This window comes from Typopeltis vanoorti, chromosome 2 (genome assembly GCF_054136105.1).
Source record: "Typopeltis vanoorti isolate ZY-2024b chromosome 2, IOZ_Tvanoo_1.0, whole genome shotgun sequence".
Taxonomy (NCBI): domain Eukaryota; kingdom Metazoa; phylum Arthropoda; class Arachnida; order Uropygi; family Thelyphonidae; genus Typopeltis; species Typopeltis vanoorti.
In genome coordinates this window covers 147,222,898-147,246,616 of record NC_143550.1, presented here as the reverse complement: position 1 = coordinate 147,246,616, position 23,719 = coordinate 147,222,898, and the positions used below count along the sequence as shown (strand labels likewise).

The following is a 23,719-nucleotide window of genomic DNA, read 5'->3' as shown; positions in this document are numbered from 1 at the left end:
CTCATAAAGAGATTAGCTAGTTATGGCAAGTTATCTTACAATTTATATTCCATTTAACAACAAATCAGAGGCCTCTCTTATAGATATTTCTTATTACTATTTCTTATCAGCCCATCTATGACATATCTCCTAGATATGTCATAGATGGGACACACTTACAGAGGCTCTTTGTCACGACACCTTCCAAAAGTCCTACATCAAAGTCTCTATGGCTTTTCTTTCATCTCAGGCCTTAGGTCTCTGTCTGGAGAGTCTTGCTTCAGGGGGAATTTCATAGGAATACTGGCGAGTCTTGGACTGCAATATTCCCAGTACTGAAAAGCTCAGTCAAGAAATTTCAGCATACAGGCTTGAAGATCGCTCTGTAGCTTTTTTGGGAGAATAGCAGATGCCAAGGGCCGATCGGATGTCCTAGTGCTGCGGGCATCCGACCGGCCCTTGGCATCTGCTATTCTCCCAATTTTTTTCCTTTGCCGTGGGTTCGCCGTAAAGTCTGGTCTTCTGGGTCCAATTGCTTCTGGTTCTCCACCGACTGCCTCTGGCTCTCTTCGGTAACTGGACCTCGCCTACCCTCTGTCGACATCTGGACCTCGCCTCTCCTCTCGATGTTCGGCTCAGTCTCCTTTTATTTTCGCCTTCTGGGAACCTTGCACCAAGGGTTGTAAACCCCGAGAAATCGGCAGTTCTCCTTGATCTTTTTGATAAGGCCTACTCATTCTTTTTTCTCCTCTGTGCACTCTTTTTTTCCTTGTCTTGTCTGGCAGCGGAAACTTCTCTGAAACTAGCGGATCTCTTTGACTAACTTTAAGGTATTCATGCGCAGAGCTCGCAAACAATTTTCTCACACACTTAATCGTAAAAAACTTTCTTGGGCTTTTATACATAACTATTATACAAAGTTCCGATGGCAAAGCATTGCCTTTGTTTTTGACATTCTAGAAACTTTAGTTAAAACAGTAAATACAATCAATTCCCATAGGGCTATTTACATTAATATCTAACATAAAATACAAAGAGACAAACAAGGTTATTTTTGTAACATTCTCATGGGACTTGACCTGTGTAAAAATCGATGTAAAGCGCTTTTGAATTTCAAAGCTACATCGAGTTTTACAATTGCATACAGAAGCAGTAGCCCATGCTTAGAAACAAAGGTTATTGAATTCAACATGGAAGTTAAGGTACAAACCTCTACAATTGTGGGTTCTCTTGTTACTATATATAGTCAGGCCAACCGTTTCTTGGGTTTCTTTTCATCTTTGGATGACATTGTCCATCTGTAATCTTAAATGCAGTGTAGTTCCAAAAACTCACTGATAATATTTCTTACTCTAATAATACCTCTCTGGTGGTTGGTTAGTTCTAAAACCCCTTCATAGTTCCAGTAGTCATTTAGAGTACTTTCATTTTCTTTATATCTTAACATGCCACATAATTTGAAAACCGACATACACACTTATCAAAATGACTTAGACAGCTTTGCAATTTTTATTTATTTCCAATCACGTCTGCTTGGTTCAACAATTTCTTTTTATCAGCGAAAAGCACTACAGCAATAAAAACTTTTTTATTACCATTAAAAATAGTCAACGACTTCTTCCCATTTTACATAATAGGATTAGTATTTTTCTCCACAAGGAGGAGTTTAATTGTCGAACTACGAATAGAAAAATTATGGTATAAGAGGAAAAGTACAGCTGGCAAACGATTCTCATCGAATCACGAAGTTCCATTGCACACACGACAGATTTTTTTTCCTTTTATCTGAAGTGTCTGCACAATAACACTTCGATCTGGATTCCATCATCGATTTACAAAAAAAACAAAAACAAAACACGGTCAACTCTTCATGTTTAGTGAAGCAAAGTGAGTTAAAAGTCACTTAGTAGCCTTGATTATAGATTGCATTGACGCATCTCATTCTATGTGGGTGTTCTGTTAAGTGGGCCTTAATGAGAGTTGTAATATTCACGCAGCTTTCTCTTGACAACAAGATTTATTCAAGAAATACGATCGATCATATTACGCTGCTATCTTTGGAGAGGGACTCCGGAAAGGTTTGAAAGACACGTGATGATATTGCGCCACCCGAAGGGAAGAAAATAAAATTGTGCAGTGACGTCAGAAGGTAATCCCACGTAAACTCAATGGTGTAGAAGCTATTTGCACTTATTAGAAATATTAATTAAATAGTAGTCGTTTATTCGGGATATTCCCATGAAATGACCTTTTTTTTTTCCGGATGGAGTTATTTCACTAAATAATTTGTGAATTTAAAAATAATTCTAAAAAGGTTAGTAAATATGTTCGATTTTATTCGTCTACTACAGGAATTTTTGAAATTCCTATAAAATTTGAATTTTTGAATCCACACACAGAGGACATTTTAACAGATTAAACTAAATTGCTAGATGGAGCAAATTTGAGTGGAGTGTGGAGTTTTAAGTTGTGAAGTACAGAATGGAACGGCCGTCCGTGGAATCTTGTTTAGGAATTTCATGAGATATTTTGTTAGTGAAGCCAAAGTTAACTATATTCGTGTGAATTATCTATTAGAACAGTTATGACATACTCAGTGAAAACAAGAGGGGGAAAAAAATTAAAAAAATACGATTTTTGTTACCCGATATGAGATCGTTGCATTCTTAGAAGCCTGGAGGCTAACTTGAAAAAGATGCTCGTTTTCTAAAAAGAGCAGGCACCGATATCTAAATCTTAGCCTTAGTACTAATGTGCAACAGGTTTACTGTTCCACCCCCGAAAAAGTAAAACTGTTTCACATTAGTAAAACTGTTGTACTCATGTGCAACAACCTTACTTTTTCGTGAAGAGAACAATCATGAAAATATAGCAAAATTAAAATAAAGTAGAAGACCAAATAAGAAATACAGAGACGATCTAAGAAAATGAATTTCCTAACCACAACAGACTTCACGAAAGTCTATTGCGTGGGAAAAAAAAGTGCATGGTCAAAAATCACGTAATGACTAAGCCAAGTATTGGAACAAATGACTGACCATTCTTATTACATGAAGTATTCGAGGCAAATTTTGAATTGCTGTAAAAGTTGAATATTATCGATCCGTCACTTTCATTCTACTAAGCTATTCAACAGATCGATTATTGGTTGTTTAGGATTTATAGAAGTAACACAGGTTTATGAAGCCAATGTGCCATGTCTGTTACTTGTACATGATCTTCTGGACGGTTTTTCGAAATGAATAATCAAAGTATTCAGGAGGAAGAAACATGTCAATTGTGCCTGTATGAGAACGGATAACTCATGTTCAGTTGAAAAGCCCTAATAAAGATTCTGTGCGTCCTAGAGACGGGATTCGAACCCATGCCTTTCCAGCTAAAGGGAATCGTAGGTATCAACTAAGCTACGGAGGCTGTATTCAACAGGATGCCGCCTAGAAAATCTGAAGTACTAAATTCAATTAATAATAACAATTAAAAAAAAAGAAATTAGGTTGAAAAACAACCAAAAAACCCGCTTCCCTTATTTTTTTCCCCACTCTCCTGTAGGCTCTTCTATAAGTAGCATTGTTTAACCAGTTCGATCATATTTGCATTGGGTATATAGTTGTAATTTACTTTGCTGAGAGTGTCTGATAAATTCAGCCAAATAGGACAGAAATAGCTCTTTCAACAGATTTTTAAAAATTCAGAATTTTTAAGGTGTTTATGCTCCCATGAGAAATTCTTGTATTACTCCCTTGCTATGATCTGTCACTAACTTTTCTTTAGTCAAAAAATAGGAGAAGCTTTTTAACTTTTCCTCTACTTCTCATGTTTCTCGCACCTCTTATACTCCTGCTTCTCTTTTTTTTCCCTTTTCTGTTTTTCGTATTATTTATATCCTGTTTGTTATCTCTTCTTTCTTTTCTGAGGCTTTTTCTATCAGTTACCAAATTGCTCTTTCAGATATGTTATACTGGAAAAATTAATCCTTGGCCGTGATCACGTTGCTGAAAAAAAATTTTTTTTTTTGTATTTCTTAATTTTACGAGAGAGTTCATATCACGAAAATGAGTTAAGGTCTGCGTAAGTAACCTGAGAGTGCAAAGTGGCTTGCGATAACCCGTATTTTAACGATATCCGATATGCCTTTTTGCTCTTCCAACAATGTTTATTGCAGGAAGTCTAAGAAATGTTTATATGGGTTATAGTTAGAGGTTAAATCATAAAATGTGCAAATTTCTACTATTGTCTATAATGACATTATGGATCACTTTTTTTTCTTGGAATACTCGATATTAGTGTGAAAAAACGGACCTAGTTACTCTAGTTTCTCAGAACTTTAACACTTCAAACCATCGGCAATAATATTAAGCATGCAAAAAACACTTTATTAGCAATTTAGTTTTTAATAATGACATGCACTTTATTTATAAACCATAATTCAATATAATTGCATCCTTAAAAACTTTTACTTCCAATTAGACTAAAGAGGTCTGCGTACTGCAAAGAAGGGACTGAAGTAGCTGGAGCGATCTGCTGCTAATTATTTAGATAAAAAGAAACTTATCAAAAAAATTCCTCTAATTCCTTTCTTTTTATGAGGGGCTCTTTTAACTCGAACTGTTGGAAACTGGGGAGCAGTTGGTGTCCCCCCCCCTCCTCAGACTTATATGATGTTCCCTTATCCATCACTGAATGATGAACCCAGGATTCAGCATTCCATGACGGATATAACGGAGGCAGCGACACGCCTGACGCCCTACCGGGATTGATCGATAAGAATTTTTCATTCCACGATTCGTGTAGGGTAGTTTAACTCTAGAGTGCATCACTTTAAGTTTCATATTGCACCGCTTTACACTGGGTTAGCTTTGCATTAGGAACAACCACCTAATAACACGTTGGTCCACTTTTCGGTGCAGTCACAGCTCACAGACGCCTAGGGACAGATTTCACAAAGTGTTGAACATCCTCCCTGCATAATTCGACCCATGTTTGCTGCAGAAACGCCATCAGTTCGCGCTCATTCCGTGGAGAATCAGCAGTTTTCCCACCCTGTTCTAGCATATCGCACACATGTTCAATTGGGTTACATTCAGAGGGGGAGTTGGAGGGGCAAGGTTGTGGCGAATTTGTTGTCGTGTTCGTCCAACCACTCAGTCGTTGTACGAACCCGATGACAAGGTGCGTTGTCCTTTTGAAAGATGGCACTGTGGTTGGAGTAGACCTCCTGCAGATGTGGTTGGAGATGGTCGGCTAAAAGGTCATTGTAGCGTTCACCCTTCAGTGTTTGTGGGATGATAGCCAACGGGCCTTGGACATGCCAGGTAAAACCTCCCCAGACCATAACACCACCTCCACCAGTCTGTTGAACCCCAACTGTGCAACAAGGAGATAGGACTTCATGCTGTCTACACCAAAGGCAAATCCGGCCATCACATGGTGCAGCAGGAAACGGGACTCATCATTCCAGATGACCTTCTTCCATCTGTCGAGGGGGAGGGACGTTGCCGACGTTCCTTGGCCCATGTGAGGTGTTGCTTGTGATGCCTGGCCGTCATAATGGATGCTCTTGTTGGTTTCCAGCTGTGGAACCCCAAGCGAAGCAAGGTATGGTGCATGTGGAAATGGGTCAAAGTTCCCCGCCACTGGTGAGTGAGCTGTGTGACGGTTGCGCGTCATTGCTGAGATAAAAGTCGTGACACCCGACGCTCACCTCTAGGATCAAGTACGCGTGACTGACCAATGTGAGGCCTTGTACTGGATGTCTGTTCATGGTTAATCCAGTCCTGGTATACCCTTGATACAGTACTGGAGCAACCAACAAATGCGACTGTTTCTGAAATACTGGCACCTGCCTTTTGGACTCCAACTATCTGCCCGCGGCCAAATTGGCTTACGTTTCCCCATTACTGACAAAGGTTTACTGATTACGCACCGAGAACAGGTGTGCCCATTTTATAGTAGCCGCACGTGAGTTTGATATCACGTGATTCTTCGTTATAGTGCCGAATATGTAAATCGGGCGAAGGAAGGGGTTCCTAATGCAAAGATAACTCAGCGTATGATTGAACAACAGTTTATACAGTAAATTTTCTAGCTCACCTCTTTTGAGTTTTCGGTGAACAGAAGACACTTTTTTAAGTTAAGTACTTTGTACGACCAGAATTTTCATGGTTCTTAAACAAAAGAATGTAGAACTAAAATTTGGAAGGATAGAGGTATCTCCAAGAAGTAAAAATAGCAAATTATATGTGTGCGTGTGCATGCTATTTTAACTACATAGCGTGATAATATTTTTGGAAAAAAGAACAGCAAATAAGTATGAATATATAGTTTTAAGCATATATATTTATTGTACATTTACAGTATATAACACATATACTATAATACATAATATATATAATACAGTATATAAGTAAATGTATGCAATAATTTTCAATAATGATTTTATGTAGTAAATATAGTATTAAAAAAAAACTTTTATATAGCAAATATCTTATTTTTACTCATTTATCATTTATTTAGTGAAATTATATTTATATTATATTTATATTTAATGAACGAAGAAATGTAAATTATATTAAATAACTCAGCTTATTTGTATACTAGGTAAACGTGTAAAATAATAGAATATTACAAATTTCTAGATGATACCGCATCCGTATAATCACACGTCACTGTTAATAAAGGTGCCATACACAGTACCTTTGCGTACCGTCTCACAAGACACTCTCTGTGTGTAACACACACACACACACACACACACACCTATGTAGCTCTGTGGAAATAACATTTGCATTCAGTGATAAGCCACTAAGAAACAGTGTAATAAGTTTTACTGTAGTTGTAAACTAGAGAACTTTTTTTTTTCTGTCTTTCTTCGACTAATTTCCAAGTTAGGGATGGGGTTTTCATATTGTATGGTGAATTTGCATTCAATGACGTCATTGCTTGAATTTGTGCTTATAGAACAAGAACGTTATCTGAAAGGATAGAAATTTTCATTGATTCTCGTAGTTTATAAGAAATACTCAGATTTCTGATAAATTCGGAATATATATATTAAAAAATCGACTTGAGTATTGCAACTTCGATAATTCGAGCATGTATCCAGAAATAGTTAATACAATGTGGGAGTTTAGTAGAAGGATTGTGGTGCAAATTACGCAGTACAACGGGAGTGAGCATAAGTGTCGGCGATCGCACCGTGCGTTAACACTGTCTCCAGAACAGGGTTGTAGACGATTACTGAGAGCAGTTCTCAAACACACACACACACACACACTGAGAGCAGTTCTCAAACACACACACACACACACACACACACACACACACACACACACACACACACACACACACACACTGAGAGCAGTTCTCAAACACACACACACACACACACACACACACACACTGAGAGCAGTTCTCAAACAAACACACACACACACACACACACACTGAGAGCAGTTCTCAAACACACACACACACACACACACACTGAGAGCAGTTCTCAAACACACACACACACACACACTGAGAGCAGTTCTCAAACACACACACACACACACACACACACACACACACACACACACACACACACACACACACACACACACACACTGAGAGCAGTTCTCAAACACACACACACACACACTGAGAGAGCAGTTCTCAAACACACACACACACACACACACACACACACACACACACACACACACACACACACACACACACACTGAGAGCAGTTCTCAAACACACACACACACACAAACAAAAACCCAATCTGCCACACTTACACCATATCGTTGACTTTCCAAGTTCTTGCTCATGGGAGTGGAAGAACAAAGTTGTGGCGACAACAGCACAAAGTCAAAGCCATAATTCCTCATGCTGGTAACAACAGTGGTAATGGTCCGGTGCAAGCTTTCCTGTTTCTTCTTTGGTAACAGTAATGCAATAGCTAAATAATATGGCCAACTGAATATCTCTATAGACAAGATAGATCCATTTATATTGACGATTTAGCTTGCATGTGAAGGACTTCCAGCAGATGGCTCCAAACTAAGGGGCGTTCATCGGAATGGTTACGAGAATATGACGGGAAACTTCATCTTAATGGATTGGCCATGATTTACTAAATGTGAATCCTATTCAACATCTTTTGAATGTTGTGAAACGAGATGTGCGTCACAGGATTTCGATGGTAACGAATGTGATTGAACTGCAGGTATTCATCATTGAATACCTGTGGTTTGAAGTAGTGAAGAAGTTTGAAATTCTTTGGAGTGTTTCCGGCAGTTCGCAGAGGCGATGGGCTTGCATATGAAGGTCGTTGTAAAGCAGGGCCGATCCGAGCGTATCTGATGCCCCTAGGCAAAGAAAATTTAGACGCCCCTATACATTGTCTCTCTCTATATATATTGTCATACTCACACAAACATAAGCCCCGAAGTCTTAGGGCCCCTAGACGATTGTCTGGGTTCGCCTAATGATAAAACCGGCCCTGTTGTAAAGCATAGTGATGGTCAAACGCTCTATTATGTGGGTTTATCTTATCTGGCTACTTACTGTGAGTGTGTATATATGTATATTATCCTCTGCATCGTGGATTTTGGCAGTATAACGATAACTGGACCACAGTTATTACTTAATGTCAAAGTTCAAAAAAAATCTTAAATTTTTGATAACAGTCCGAAAATTCCTCAACATGTAGGATTAACTCTAATGCCACACACACACACACACACACACACACACACACACACACACACACACACACACACACACACACACACACACACACACACACACACACACACACACACACACACACACACACGCATCATATTATACAGAAAAAAAAACCTTCACGGCAGATGGCCTCATTCACCTGCTATTCAGCTGTATAGATAACTCCGTCACTAGGTTTATAGTTAAAGCAAATGCCATTGGATAAAAGTTTATTTCATTGTAACTGTCTATTTATAGTGTTCGTTAAGTACAAACTTGGGGGAAAGGGGTACTAACAAACTTATAGCGCAAGAATGCAATCATTAATTCATACATAAGTGCTTTTCGAGAGAGGTTAAGAGTTGCCAACACTTTTTGCTTCCTGCTAGAACCGCTAGCGTCTGCTACACGAAGAGGGCTCGTGCATTCGTGTTCTGAGAGACGCTAATAGTTGGAAAGTCTGCGCTGAGTGGCACACAACTTGAGTATGTGTGTGTGTGCATGAGTGAGAGATAGTAATACCTTATTCTCATACCGGGACGGTTTTTTAATTTATCCGACTTCGTGGCGGATGTGCATTCTGTTTTTCGACCTCCGTATCGGTAGCTACGGAAGTCAGAAGTGCTAAAACTGCATCAAGTGATCGAACGTTTAATGCAAATTGTTTATTGTACATGTTATATATTTTGTGTGTATAAATAATTAAAATCAGTGATAAAAATGAGAACTATTTCGGATATTTTCAGATACGCATGTAGACTAAACGTGTCAGGTTTTTCCTGCATGTTTTTAGGTAAGTGGACTAAACTATTATTATTGTTATTATTATTTTAGTGTTTTTATGAATGATTTCATTTTTTTTAACAGTAAGGCCTAAAAATAATGCTTTAAAGCGCGCGCAGTATTAAAAGTATGCATAAAAAGCACTTTCCATTTTTGCCAACTATTTGTAAATTCAAACATTTGATGCTTGCCATAAATAAATTTCTGACGAAGTTTTGTTACGAATTATATGTTGTTGAAGGTAGAATGCTGTGGATTATTTGTAAATTTAGTTTATTTCGATGGCTATTCATGCTTCTAAATACCAAAAACATTTATTAGTTTTTTTTTTTAAAGTTTTCATTCATAATTTAAAATTATAGAGTTGTTATTGATAGCATTATTTTAAACTGGATTTCTAATAATTAAACTTGCATAAAATAGAAGGCAATAGTTTGCTACGTTTTCTTAAATCAAAGCAGTGACAAGAAATCTACAAAAAAGTTAATTTATTAGCAAATGTGCATTATTTATGTTTCTATATTTCTTTTGGAGTATTTCCTGTAGGAAGAACACTTACGAATAATCGACATGGTTTCTATATTTAAAAACCATTTCATCATCATCATCATCATCATTGGTTTGACAGCCTTGTGTGGCCCCTGGCCTTCTTCAGAAACTTCTGCCTTCCTTATCCAAACTCCTCCAATTTCTGACTCCTAAAATCTTAATATCTTGCATCCCTCCATCTTCCCATCTTAATTTAGGTCTTCCAATTTTTCATTTTCCTTCCGGCTTAGCAATAAACATAAACAATAAGCAAACTAAGCCATCCCCTTGTCGAACACCATTTTTATATATATTGGATCAGACAACATTTTTTGAATTTTGATCTGATAACAAGTATTTCTCATTGTAGCTTTAACTAAAGCAATAAGTTTTCGTGGAATATGTAGTTCCTCCATTGTAATAAATAAGTTATATCTGTCTATGCTATCATATGTAGCTTTAAATTCTATGAAAAGATGGCGTGTTTCAATTCCATATTCATTGCATTTTTCAAGTAATTGGCCTATATTAAAAATACGGTCATTTGTGACCGTATTTTTCTTGACGGAACCCACACTGATAATCGCCAGTAACATTCTCTACGTAGGGATAAAGTCTCTTGAATAGAATGTTGGAAAAAAATTTATAAGTTATACATAGTAAATTAATTCCTCTATAGTTAGAACATATCATTACATCACCTGTCCGCGCGGTTAGCCTAGTGGCTTCGCGCTTCGCAACTAGATGCCTGGGAAAGGAGTGTCCTAGGTTCGATTCCCGTCGACGACGCGAGGAACTTAAGGATCTGCCATAGCCAAGTTAGCCGGTCTTGGGCGTGGACAGCAGGGTTTTTTCCGCCAGTTTATCTAGTTTATCTGGGGTTTTTCATCCCGCAATCAGGCAAACCGGTCGTACCGCCTCTGTAAAAGAGGACTCACGGCTACTGTACTATCACACGGGAAGGAAGGATTACATCACCTTTCTTATGGATGGGGCATATTTCCTTAATCCAGATTTTGTTGATAAGTTGACACGTTTGAAGTATTCTGTACCTGCATTTTTAATTAATTCTGCTTGTATCCTATCTATTCCTGGGGCCTTATTGTTCTTAAGTTTTTTAATAGCTGCATCTGTTGGTACTGGTTCAACTGCTTCTAGATATTGACTATCTTAATCCTCCTCTCCTGTCCATCTCATTTCTTGTATAGCAGTGACAAGTATCTTGTATTTGTCTAATTGCTCCAGCAGCATTTTTGAAGCTCCAGCTCAGTAAAGAAAAAGTACATTTCATGATCCAATTCTCAAATCCTTAAGACATTTGCCATTTTGTTGCCATTTAGGTCCATCCAGCAGTTATTTCTTGAGATTTCGTGACAAGTTTTTTTTTTCCAGGGTGTGGTCGTCAACCCCACCCCCAACCTGGAGGACTAGGCCTCCGTATTTATAACCCCCGGAGACAGGGTGACCCAGCTATACCTCCCCCGCAGGCACTGGGTACCCATTTTAGTCGCCTCGTACAACATGCACGGGTTACAGTGGGGCTATTCTTATTCCTCGGCCGCCACACGGGAAAAAAAAAACATTTTATAATTTAATTAAATATGAAATGGCAACCTCTTAAATATTTACCATCATGCTATCTATGGAATTATTTATAAAGTCCAAATAAGTAAATATTGTATGAGAATTAAACAAGAATAATAATTCATTATAAAATTACTCCAAACGAAACATCTATAATTATAATAAATTGCCAAAAGCCTATCCATGAAAAAAATTAATACGCTGATGATTTTTAAGTTATATAAATGCATTAAACAATTAAAATCATGGTATGTGTATAATCACATCTAAGTATATAATAATAATAATAATAATAATAATAATAATTTAAGTAAAATTTATCTTTTAACTCTCCAAATGAGCAGCTAACTAAATCTTCATTTTTTTTTTTTTTTTTACAAAAAAGAAATATTGTTGAAATATGACTGCATCAACAGAGAATAAAAATCAGTAAAAACATTATTTCCATTTCCAGATGCAACAATATAATCAGCAGAGTATATTTAAAAAATCTTAATGCAGTAACTGGAATTAAATCATCGTCAAATACGTATCAGATTAATTTTCCTCCAAATTAATCTGATACCTGTAAAGATTCTAACGTTATCAGATCTTATATTTCTGTCTTTTAAGGCGCTTTTTACTGTATCAATCCACCTATATCTTGGTCTTCCTCTGGGTCTTTTTTCTGACAACCCAGCAAGAACACTTGTTTTGCTAATCTTTCCTCTCCCATTCTGTTTAAGTGACCATATACCACCCGAGATTGATTCCTGAATGCTAACAATGTCGAGTTCTTTCATAGTATATTTTAAATATGATACTGCTATTAATGCCATCTGTTCACTCCACTAATCTTTTTCAGAACTCTCATATCAAAAGTCTCCACTCTTTGATGAGGTGTTTTACTTCTGACCCAGCTCCTCTCAGATCCATAAATTAAAACTGGTTTGAACACTGTCTTGTACACAGCTAATTTAGTGTTTTGACTAATTTCTCTCTTATTCCATATAAATTTATTCAGTTGACTTCTTACCCTTTGTTGATTCTGTTGTCTATTTCCATATTTAATTTGCCATCTTCACCAAAAACTGTGCCTAAATAGCTGAAATATTTTACTTGTTCTATAAGATCTCCATTCACAATGCAGTTGATATTTTCAATGTTTCTGTCTATTTTCATTGCCTTGGTCTCATAACTGCTGATTTTCATACCATATCTATTACAATTCTTATTCAACTTAGGGATGATTGGAATTATTTAGGAGTATAACATCATCTGTATAAAGTAAAGAGCTGAGATTCGTATATCCATCTTGACATGGGTTTAATATCACTTTCCTTCATAATGTGATCCATATAGATAATGAATAGCAGTGGAGATAATGTATACCCTTTTAGCACACCTGATTTAACCTCAAACTATCGTCATGTACCTCCTTTCATTTAAACCATATAACTGGAGAGTTTTGGAGAGCTTTCTTGGCACCTTGTCATATGCCTTTTGCAGATCGACAAAACTTAAATACAAATCCTCGTTATATTCCAAAGATTTTCCAACTATCTGTCTTCAAGTGAAAATCTGATCCTGACAAACTCTATTTTCCTGAATTAAGCTTGTTCTTTACCAAACTTCCCTTCCACATTTTTTCTTAGCCATTTCTCTGAAATTTAGTAATACATTCTATTTAAACGATTTCGATAATTTAGTTAGTATGTTGCTTCTGAAGAATTAATTAAATATAATGGCTGTTGATGAACATTAATTAAAAGGGAAAGGATAATCGAGTAATAATTAAAAAAGAATGTTGTCATTTACTCGTAATGACTTTATTGTAATTTGGGTTATAATTAACATAATAACCCAAAAATTTCAAAACTGGTACTTAGCAAATAGATTTTGCTTTAATAAATTTTTAAATAGCGTATACAAGCATTCACTGTAATCTCTCATGTCAAATGAGCTGAAAGTATTTCTGGATTGCACTTGTTTTCCAAGAGGACAATTTCGCTTTGCAATTAACAGACTACAAGCTTTAATCCCATTGTTGCGTGTCCATGATATCTTTAGGATATCATGGACACAAAAACTGTCTCTGGAACAAATCATTTATGCAGTTGTCAGTATTTTTAAATATATTTTAATCGCTTACTATTTCTTTATTATTATTTTATTTTATATAAACGTAATTATTTCTTTCATATAAAATAAACAAGTGATATTTATTTTATTTCTCTGTCGATTTATTGACTTTTATTTGAGTTTTATTGACTCGCAATTATAGCAAAAGCATACCTTCCGATGGATTTAATCTTTTACTGACCGGTGAAGTTCATTGAGTAGTTTTTTTATACTTTAGCATATAACCGTTTAGAGATTAACGGCTATTTGTTGGTGAAGCTCTAAGGAGATATTGCTTTTTGATTAAAGAGATCAGAGTATGAGTTCAGGATCACAGGCCAAGACCTTCGTGCAGCGAATAACAGTGCACTCGCAAAATGAAACAATATATTTTTGCTTTGGCAGATACGATATAATTTTATTTCCTCTACGAATGAATTAGAAATCTTTAATAGGCAGTTGTACATAAACGTCACTTACGCAGTGCATATGCAAAATACTTGGTCAAGCGATAAAAAATGGAAAGAAATTGATAAAAATCAGTGGTTTTCGTATTGACATGCGACCACCTTGAATTCTTATTATTTGTATGTATGAAGAATAATCTGCACAGATAATTCATAAGAGCGCATCTCCCATTCGATAGTTAGCAATTTATTGAATTCACGAAGTTCTTGAAATTCATGTTTTGTAGAAACTTCTTGTAGGAACTTTTCAGTTGATCAAGTATCAAAGTCCCAAAGTACGTACACCATTTTACACAGGAATTACCTACTTAAAAAAGTTTAAAGGACTCTTTAATTATTAATAATAACACACTTTTTTCCTCCTTTATTACTACATCCTATGGTTGAGAAGATCGGGTTCGAATCCCATGAGTTAGGGGCTCATACGACCGGATGGAATGTTCCCTTCCTTCTCGCAAAGCAGAAAAACCAGCCTGAGAACTAACCTACCAATACTTATTACACTATTTTATTTTAAAATACTGTAGTAATTGTTGATTTGTTAAATGTTTCTCTTTAGTGCACATCCTCTACTAGCGTCAGTTTGATACGTAAAAATCCAGTTAGCTTGACTGTTGTCCTGATTGAATGGGGCTAAATAGATCACACTTGGAAGAATTCAAAAGAAAACATTAATAACTCGTCGAAAATGTAATGACAGTTAACTAAACAGACAATAAATCGGAAGGTCTTGTGTGTGTAGCAACCTTGTTCAATTGTTGTGATTAAGACTCTCCGCGTACGTTTATGAGGGACTCATATATATATATATATATATATATATATATATATAATATATATATATATATATATATATAATATATATATATATATATATATATAATATATATATATATATATATATATATATATATATATATATATATAATATATATATATATATATATAATATATATATATATATATATATATATATATAATATATATATATATATATATATATATATATATATATATATATATATATATATATATATATATATATATATATATATATATATATATATATATATATATATATATATATTATATATATATATATATATATATTATATATATATATATATATATATATATATATATATATATATATATATATATATATAAAGCAGCATCCACTTTATTAAATCCTGTCAATTATTCTTAGAAAAATTGGAAATATGCCTTTTCTTCGTCTGCAAACGATGAATGTAAATTGTTTCCATTTATAGGTTCAAAGATAAAAATGGCTCTGTCTAGAAGGGATTCTCCATTAAGTCATTCTCATTATAGTCTCTTAAATTAAGACAGCGTAACGCTGTCTTGACTATAAATCTGCCAACAGACCGATAACGTCTGGAAACAAGCATTGGTTGCCAAACTCCTGCAATTACTCAGTTGTCAACACCGTTGCAGAATCGTACGAAGCAGATGACTGGTTGTAACTAACGACAGACGGCATTAAATGGGCGGAAATCCACTCAAGAAAAATCACAACACTAAATCCTGTACGCAGTTAACACTGATGATAAACAGTTACAGTATCCACGTACGCACGCACACATGTATATATTAATGTGTGTAATATATATATATATACATATTTAAAAATAAAACAGGCACTCTAATATTCCATACGATTGGGGATAATTTTAATATTTATTCAATCTGTTTTTCCTTCATTCAGTTATCCTAATTGTGTCTAGAACTATATACACTATTGGTAAATTCTTTTATAGCTGTGCATCTGCAAAAAGAAATCAATGTTGAGAGGAAGATCGGGTTACTAATTGAGGCTCGACGTGCGTCTGGTTTTCACCAAACAGGGATTTAAAAGCTTGGAAAAGTCATAAAAACATGGAACATGGTTTACTGTGTCAAACTGATGGTTCTATATTATCAGAAAAGTTTCAAAATTATTAGTTTTGCCTCTTGGATAAGGAAGTATCAAAAATCTTGCAAATAAACAGCACGGAAATGATCCAATAAAAACGTAAAAACACGATGGCTAGCTCTGATTCTGTTTCTAGTCTTCTTGAACACATCCTGAATCCTTGACCTTGATAGGTCTGGGCAGGAAATACACAACTGACAGACTTAACATACAGAGGTGTCATGCCCTACTACTAATAACCTCAATGCTTCCAATGACGTCAGCGTTTCAGCCTTTCATTCATTCATTCTATGATAGTGATGTCACGGATTAGCACTGAACGATTTAAATGTTTGCTATAGAACTGTAGCTTATGATTTCATACCAGTTACCATGTTTGAAAATGGTATTTATATATCGAAAATGGTTGGACAAATTTTAGTAAAGATTTCCAATACCAAATTTCATCAAAATCTGTGTAATGGAGGTTTTACGTGCTAACAGACTGATAACATCTCCACAATACAACTACTGTGAAACATTTTATATTTTCCCTATTACAAACAAAAAGTTAGACCTACTGCCTGGTGTTAATCTCCACCAGGAAGCGCTCTGGTATTACAATGAAGAAACCCTCAGTAAAGAAGAAATTGAAGACTGTCCAATTTCTTCTTTACAAATTATATTTTATAATATTTGCTTTTATTTAACATCGCAAACCGAACATAATATAAACAAAATCAAATTAGTGTTAAGATAGTACAATGTATAAAAGAATGAATTTATTCAATAATTGTTTCTGTACTTCTCGTGGTAAAGTGGAAGTTTCGTTATGGTGTATTTTTATGTGAATCTCGCCTCACGAAAGATTGTAACCATATTGTTTTGTGCAGCAGGCGATATAAAAGGTAGATATTCCCCAAACTCTACTTTATCCAGACCAAAAATAGAACTTTTACAGTACAAGTCACTTCAGGCTTTCAGTAATCGGGATGGTGAACTCACAGAAATTCACAAACACCCATTTCACAGAAAGATAAATAAATAATTTCGTAATAATTACTTCAATATAAAACATTCAATGACTGTTATAACTCAATTGTTGAACTTGTTTAGTTTGTTAAACACTTGGAAACACTCTCTTCTTTCCTCCCCAGGCGACATTCAACATTTCAACGCACTCAGTAAGTTAAGCCAATAATTCCTGCGCTCTTTTATTAAGATTTTCAGACACCGTGGCTTGTAGTCTTTGCTCTTTGACCGTAATTTAACACAAATTAACTCGACCCAGCCACTGTGTGTGTTTAATTCCCATATAATTAATGTTAATTAGTATTTGAAGATGCTGGAGATATTTCAGCAAAATGCGAAAAAAAAGATTATATTATTTTATCAATTATATATTTTGATTCCTAAATAATCCGTGCATGTGGAAGTGGGTGACTTTTTTTCCTCCTCTAACTTTACCAATAGAAACACACCTCAAGGCTTTGCATTTTTGTTTGCTTCCTTCTTACATCAGAAATTCCTTTTCACTGCAAATCCCATTCATATCCTTGTTGATGATATTATATCTTTGTTATTTAAGAAATACTACGATGTGGAAGCCAATAAGATATTAAGAATATTTTCTATAACCTTCAACGACGATCACCACACCATTCTCCAATCAGGAGAAAGATAATCCCAAGGTCTTCAGTCCTTCCAAAATTACTGATTAATATCTCCTTTACAGGAAACTACTCTACTTGACTTTATTTTAGATAGAATTCAACGCCTCAGTCAAGAAGATATTTACCACAATACTCTAGAGGTTCTGGTAAGTATAATTATATATAAGGCTCATAGATATCAAATGTAACTCACACAGACCTCCCAGCACCCAAGAAAACTGAATCTTATGTTCTAGATTGCATTTTAACTAGAACTACTTACTCTATCATTATTTGTTTCTCTCTCTCTACAAAATACTAAACTATTAAACACTGTTATTATGTTTGGAAAGATCGTTAAAAAACTCTTAAACATCGTAGAGTATTTAACTGAGATCAATCAAACTGATTAACTCTCTCTCTCTCTTTCTACCTACTTGTTTTTACACAAGCCTCTCCTGATATTATTTATTTGAGCTTTAATCTATACTTTTGTGATTCTTCTCTAAACTTATTCAAACTTCATCAGCAGCCATTCCCTATCCAAAATTTTCACTCTAACTTGAAACTCCACTGTAATGACAACAGCTGCTCCTCATTCATTTCCCAGCCACACCACTCTACGAAACGACCTTCCTACATGTGTATTTTCCATTAGTTACTCATTCAAAAGAAATGACAGCAAATTTCAGCTATCTACCTGCCCTACTCGTGTAGGCATTTACCATCAAGTTAGCGTGAAATCACTCTAAAAATGGGATAACCGTTTTGTCATATCAGAAGTTTACAATAGAGAAGTATATACAAAAAATCTCTCTCTCCCTCTCTCTCTCTATATATATCTATATCTATATCTATATATATATATATATATATATATATATTATAAAAACCTGACAGTGTTGAGAGGACGTACGAGTATTGGCACTATGCTGCGTATCACAATCCACAACACAAAGGGAGAGAGAGAGAGAGAGAGAGCTGTTCGCAAACGTAGAATGAGAAAATCATTGAACCCAGTACCATTCCCGCACCCCACATGGTACTGTTATGTGCATATGTGTGGCCTGGAAATCTATGAGTTGTTTTCCCAATAATTTTACAATTGCCTTATTTTTAAAAAGATTTTCTATAGTTACGTATTTCCCTACCCACTTTCTTGTTACTTTAGACTTGAGTTTAATTATGGTTCTCCTTATTCCTTTCCCATCTGTATTCTACTAAACAGATGTTTTTCATCGGTATTATTTGGTAGCTTGAAATTTAGGATAAGATTCCGTAGACAAGTGATTCATGATAATACACTAATGCTATACGGTATTACGTTGCATTTTGATTACAAGGAATGAAAATCCTACGCGCATTTTCCCCATTCATGTGCGTAGGATTGTCATTTCTTGTAATCAGATGTGTCGCAAAATACTGTGTAGCATTAGTGCAATATCATTAACTTGAAAAGCAAGCAATATGATCGCGCTTCATCGAAGACAAAGTGTTCTTTGTTAGATTCACGGTTAGCAGAACTTGATTAGAATTAGCGGTTTACGGATTGTTTATCTTCAAACGTATAAGAAAACGAATGTAATGTGGCAAGTTGTTTTTCTGTTATTTTTATTTTCCTATGGGATCGTCTACCTCTGGAAAGACATCAGATTGAGATGCCACTCAGAAATGTGTGTGTGTATACGTACATACATACATACACGAAGGGGGGGGGGTACGAAAAATAACCGGATTATTATTATTTTTGTTTACATTTTATTAAAGTTTATAATACCATATTCTAATCTCCTTCAAAGTACTTTCCATGTGTGTCGATGTACTTGTCTCAACGTTTTTTCCACTGCTGGAAATAGTTCTGGAACTATTTAACTGGAATAGTGTTTATGGCCTCCAGAGACTTTTCTTTCACGTCCTTATCAACGAATTGCTGCCCTTTCATGGTTTTCTTTATCCGTGGGAATAAAAAAAGTCACATGGAGAGAGATCGGGTGGCAAACATTCACACGTTTTTTTTTTTTGGATCTCCTTTGAACAAACGAAGCACAAATTTAGCGAACACACGTTTCATTTGCAAATCTTCTGTTAAAATTCTCTGGCACAAGTTCCATGTCAACTTGGAGACATGGAGCTTGTGTCTCTCTCTCATGGTCTTTCGACGATCTTCATTGATTTGCCTGGCAAACCTTTTCGACGTTTGATTCATTTCTGCTTGTCGAAGGTCGGCCAGATGGTGGTTGATGTTCCCATTTTCGAAACGAGAAACCTCTCGTAGACCTGCGTTTTACCTAAAGTGTCGTCCTTAAAGGCTTGCCGAAACATAACAATAGTTTCAGCTGCAGCTTTACCCAAAAGAAAACAAAATTTCACGCATACTCTCTGTTCCTTGTGGTCAGCCATCGCAAAATCGCCAAATTTGCTTGTAAACACTAATAAAAAAAGTAGCCAGAACTATGAACCAGTTCACAAAGGATGAAGCCACTTGCCAAAGTGGTGCGGAAAACTGTACACTCACGATTCTTAGCGGTATCATCCGTAACTAGAAAATGCGCGAGCGCTAACTTCAGATTCCTGTTATTTTTGGGTACCCATTTTGTGTGTGTGTGTGTGTGTGTGTGTGTGTGTGTGTGTGTGTGTGTGTGTGTGTGTGTGTGTGTGTGTGTGTGTGTGTGTGTGTGTGTGTGTACTTTCAGGATATCTAGTAATATCCTGAAAGTATATTTCGTAGAAACTGTTGCTAAGCTACTTAGACCTAACACATTCTTGATCTTAGAAAGAAAACATCCTTCCTTTTCAAAGGACAATCACTTCTTATTCTAATTACGCCTTACGTGACAAGAAAGGGTCGGGTTGGAGGCAAAAACCGGTTTTCTTCTTTGTTAATAGATGTTATTGGGTTGTAATTTATGTGCCCGACTTGTTCGGAGACATTTTATTACACAAGGTGTAACCCTGAGAAAAAAGAAAGCCGAAGATTTTTACGATCTTATTTTTTGAGCCGTCTATCCCTTTTCTCCACCCCAGTCATTAACTTCTGTTAAAACCTTCGTGATTTTATCTTCGGTATGTTGTATGCAAGCAGAAGCACTTCAATGAGTTCCACTGAGATGCTTGTGATTAATATATGGAGCGAGTAGATATCAGTTCTCTTTTTCTAATTACTCATTTTAGTCGTTTTTTTCTTGTTTTCATGTTTGTACAGGTGAAAGAATTCAATGTTATCATAGGTTTGGTTCCCCTCAAAAAGACTTGTATGCGGCAGTTCTGAATATTACTGTGTTACTGTTAAAAATGGGTGTAACTCTTTCGTTACTTGTTTAGTTGGCTGTTTTAGATTTAAGATAGCAAACTACTTATTGAAACAGGTTTCAAGCGATTCGTGTAGTTGTTGGCAATCAAAATGCGGTTGATAAAAGTTCCCGAAAAGACTGTAGTTGAATTTCGTGTAAGTTATAGATATTTCTACAGTTTTTTTTTTGTAATAAAAACAATAACTTCTTTAGTTTATAAGGGGTTACTAATCATTCATCCAGTATACCAACTAAGCGGTTATGAGACAAGCATAATGTTCTGTAGATTATGTGTGTTTATTACATGTAGAAGAAGACTTTCTAAAAGCAAGCTGACTTTTTTTTCTTGACAATATAAATGGACTTCGTGAACAACAACACGGACACTTTAGAAATATATTTCTTTTCGTCACTAAGCATGCTTTGAAAACAAGAAAGGGGTTTTACAAACCGTTATTATTAAACTGGGAATGCAACCCCCATAACTCTTCTCATCGTTCATAAAAAATCGTGTACTCAATTCATAATGCAGACCGTTTATCCACCTTGTTTTAAGCTCTTCAGTTAACAGAAAATGTCACAACAAATGCTAAAGTAGTCGGTGTACATGATAAGATAGTGTCCAATTAAAACATTCCCCCAAGGTTCGTTGATTTGACTTCAGTGACGAAAGCCGCAATGCCATTCTCATACCAATCATTCAGGCTTCAGGCCTTTCTTCAATGATTAAATGCACGGCCTAAGTCACATTCGTGATATGAATTTTTCATAATTTATGGTATCATGTAGGCAATTTCCTAATTTGATACCAAATTATTTCATATTTAACAGCCTTTAACATTAAAGATTAGCAGCTATCATAAATGCAGAAAATGACATTAATGGTCACGTGATCTTGATTTCTTGATTACAAAAAGAACATTATAAATGTTAGCTTTCTAAATCTTTGGCATTACTACAAAAATATGAGAGACTAGGTTTTTTCCTAAGAATTTCTTTATTATATTTTACACTCTTCAGAATGGATTACTAATATAAACAAAGCATGTTGGTATTGCTTTAGTTTTTATTTTTATTTTTACTCTTTTTTATAAGATCAGAATTAGTTATGCCAATAAGCAAGGGATTTTAACTATAATTCAATATGAAAAATATATATCTTCCAAAAAACCTACTATCAGCGCGTGTATTTTAACTAATGAAAGTGACACTATACTCGTATGCATCTGAATTCTATAACATAGCTGCGACGGCCTGCCTACAAGAATGTCCTCAAAATTCTCAAGATACATTTTCTTCTCAACAGAAAATTTATCGAGAAGATCAACAGTCTGTTAGGGGAGAGGGGAGATATGTTATAAATAGCAATTGGTCTCTGTAGCTACTGGAAAATGAAAATTGCGATTTCGACGCAATTGTCAAGCATGTTGATCCAATGCTTCGTGAACAATGATTGCCTCATGACTTTTACGTCATTGGAAGCAAACATTTGTATGTTCAATGAAGTATTTTGATATTCTTCATAAACACGTGTTAAAAAATCCACTTACCATTTTTTTTCTTCAAAGAGAATAGGCGAGGTCGTTTTAACTCTAAACAAACTTTTGAAGACCAGTGGGCAGCTAGCTTCCACCTTTGGCAAATCATAGAATAGCTGGCCTTACACTTAGTGATTTAATTGCCACCCGGGAAAGAGAGTGCGACAGACAACTACCGCCATCTTGTGCATGGTCCCTGACCTTAACACTACATATTAAATATGTGTTTTGACACAAAATTTCCTTCATTTTGTAGCATTTATATAAAACAGATATGTACTTAATTAATTCCAATTAACCGAAGATCGTGAATGAGTGTAATATCTCTCTCAGTTCTGTGGTTCATCAGTCAGTTTGCATGCTTCATAGATAGAAAAATCCAAGTTTTCAGTATTCAATTTTTCCATCTGTTAATTCAACTTCCCTTATAAAGGTTTAGGAAAAATGTTACTGGCTTTCATGATAGGATTCGAATTCAGATTGCTCTTCCGAATACATCAGTTGGCAACAACTAAACATTTTCGTAAATGAGAAATCTTTGTTCGTAGTCAGCATTTAGTGGGCTCTGCGTAATAGAGTCTGTGTCGATTTCGAAGCAGAACTGATTTTAATACAAAAGTTGTCAATTCTCATCTGAATCCTCATGCTTTATTTCTTAGTTGAAAAAACACTCAGCACAGTTTAGGCTAAGAATTCAGGCCTGAATATTCTCATTTCTCTAATTTCTTGAATAACATTGCATTTTTTCCATCTGGCACTTGTAGATCATCACTTATGTGTACTATATATACACAACAAGTTCATCTATTCATTTCCAAAAACACGACCTTGAAAGGTAAGTTATTTGAATGGCAATCATTAAGCAAGAGCTATGTTATTAAGTTGATCAAATATCTTAGAAATGTGTTTGCTGATTGACAGCTATGGTATACAATTACACACTTCGCGCATTTTTATTCTGTAATATGATCAACAATCCAATATGTTTGCATTACTTAGCAGCCGTCTCTTGAATATTAAATTTATTTTATTAAATTTCGTGACACAGCTCAACAGCTCAATGGGCAGTGAACTAGAAGGCATTCCACATCCATTCGTGCGTGTGTGTGTGGATTTAAAGATATCTGAAACCTTCCGATTTGCTGTCATATTTCATGTAATTCAACGTCGT

General features: G+C 35.4%; 1 protein-coding gene across 2 annotated transcripts in view; it reads left to right on the top strand.

Moving 5' to 3' along the window:
- Nucleotides 1-9,040: 9,040 nt before the first annotated feature.
- LOC150109511 (sushi, von Willebrand factor type A, EGF and pentraxin domain-containing protein 1-like) overlaps nt 9,041-23,719 on the top strand; it is an 80,667-nt gene continuing 65,988 nt past the window's right edge. For both annotated transcript variants that reach the window (XM_090408765.1, XM_090408764.1), the window contains exon 1: nt 9,041-9,487. In XM_090408765.1, coding sequence (XP_090264891.1) covers nt 9,415-9,487 — 73 coding nt within the window. In that variant the 5' untranslated portion in view covers nt 9,041-9,414. The remainder of the gene's footprint in view (nt 9,488-23,719) is intronic.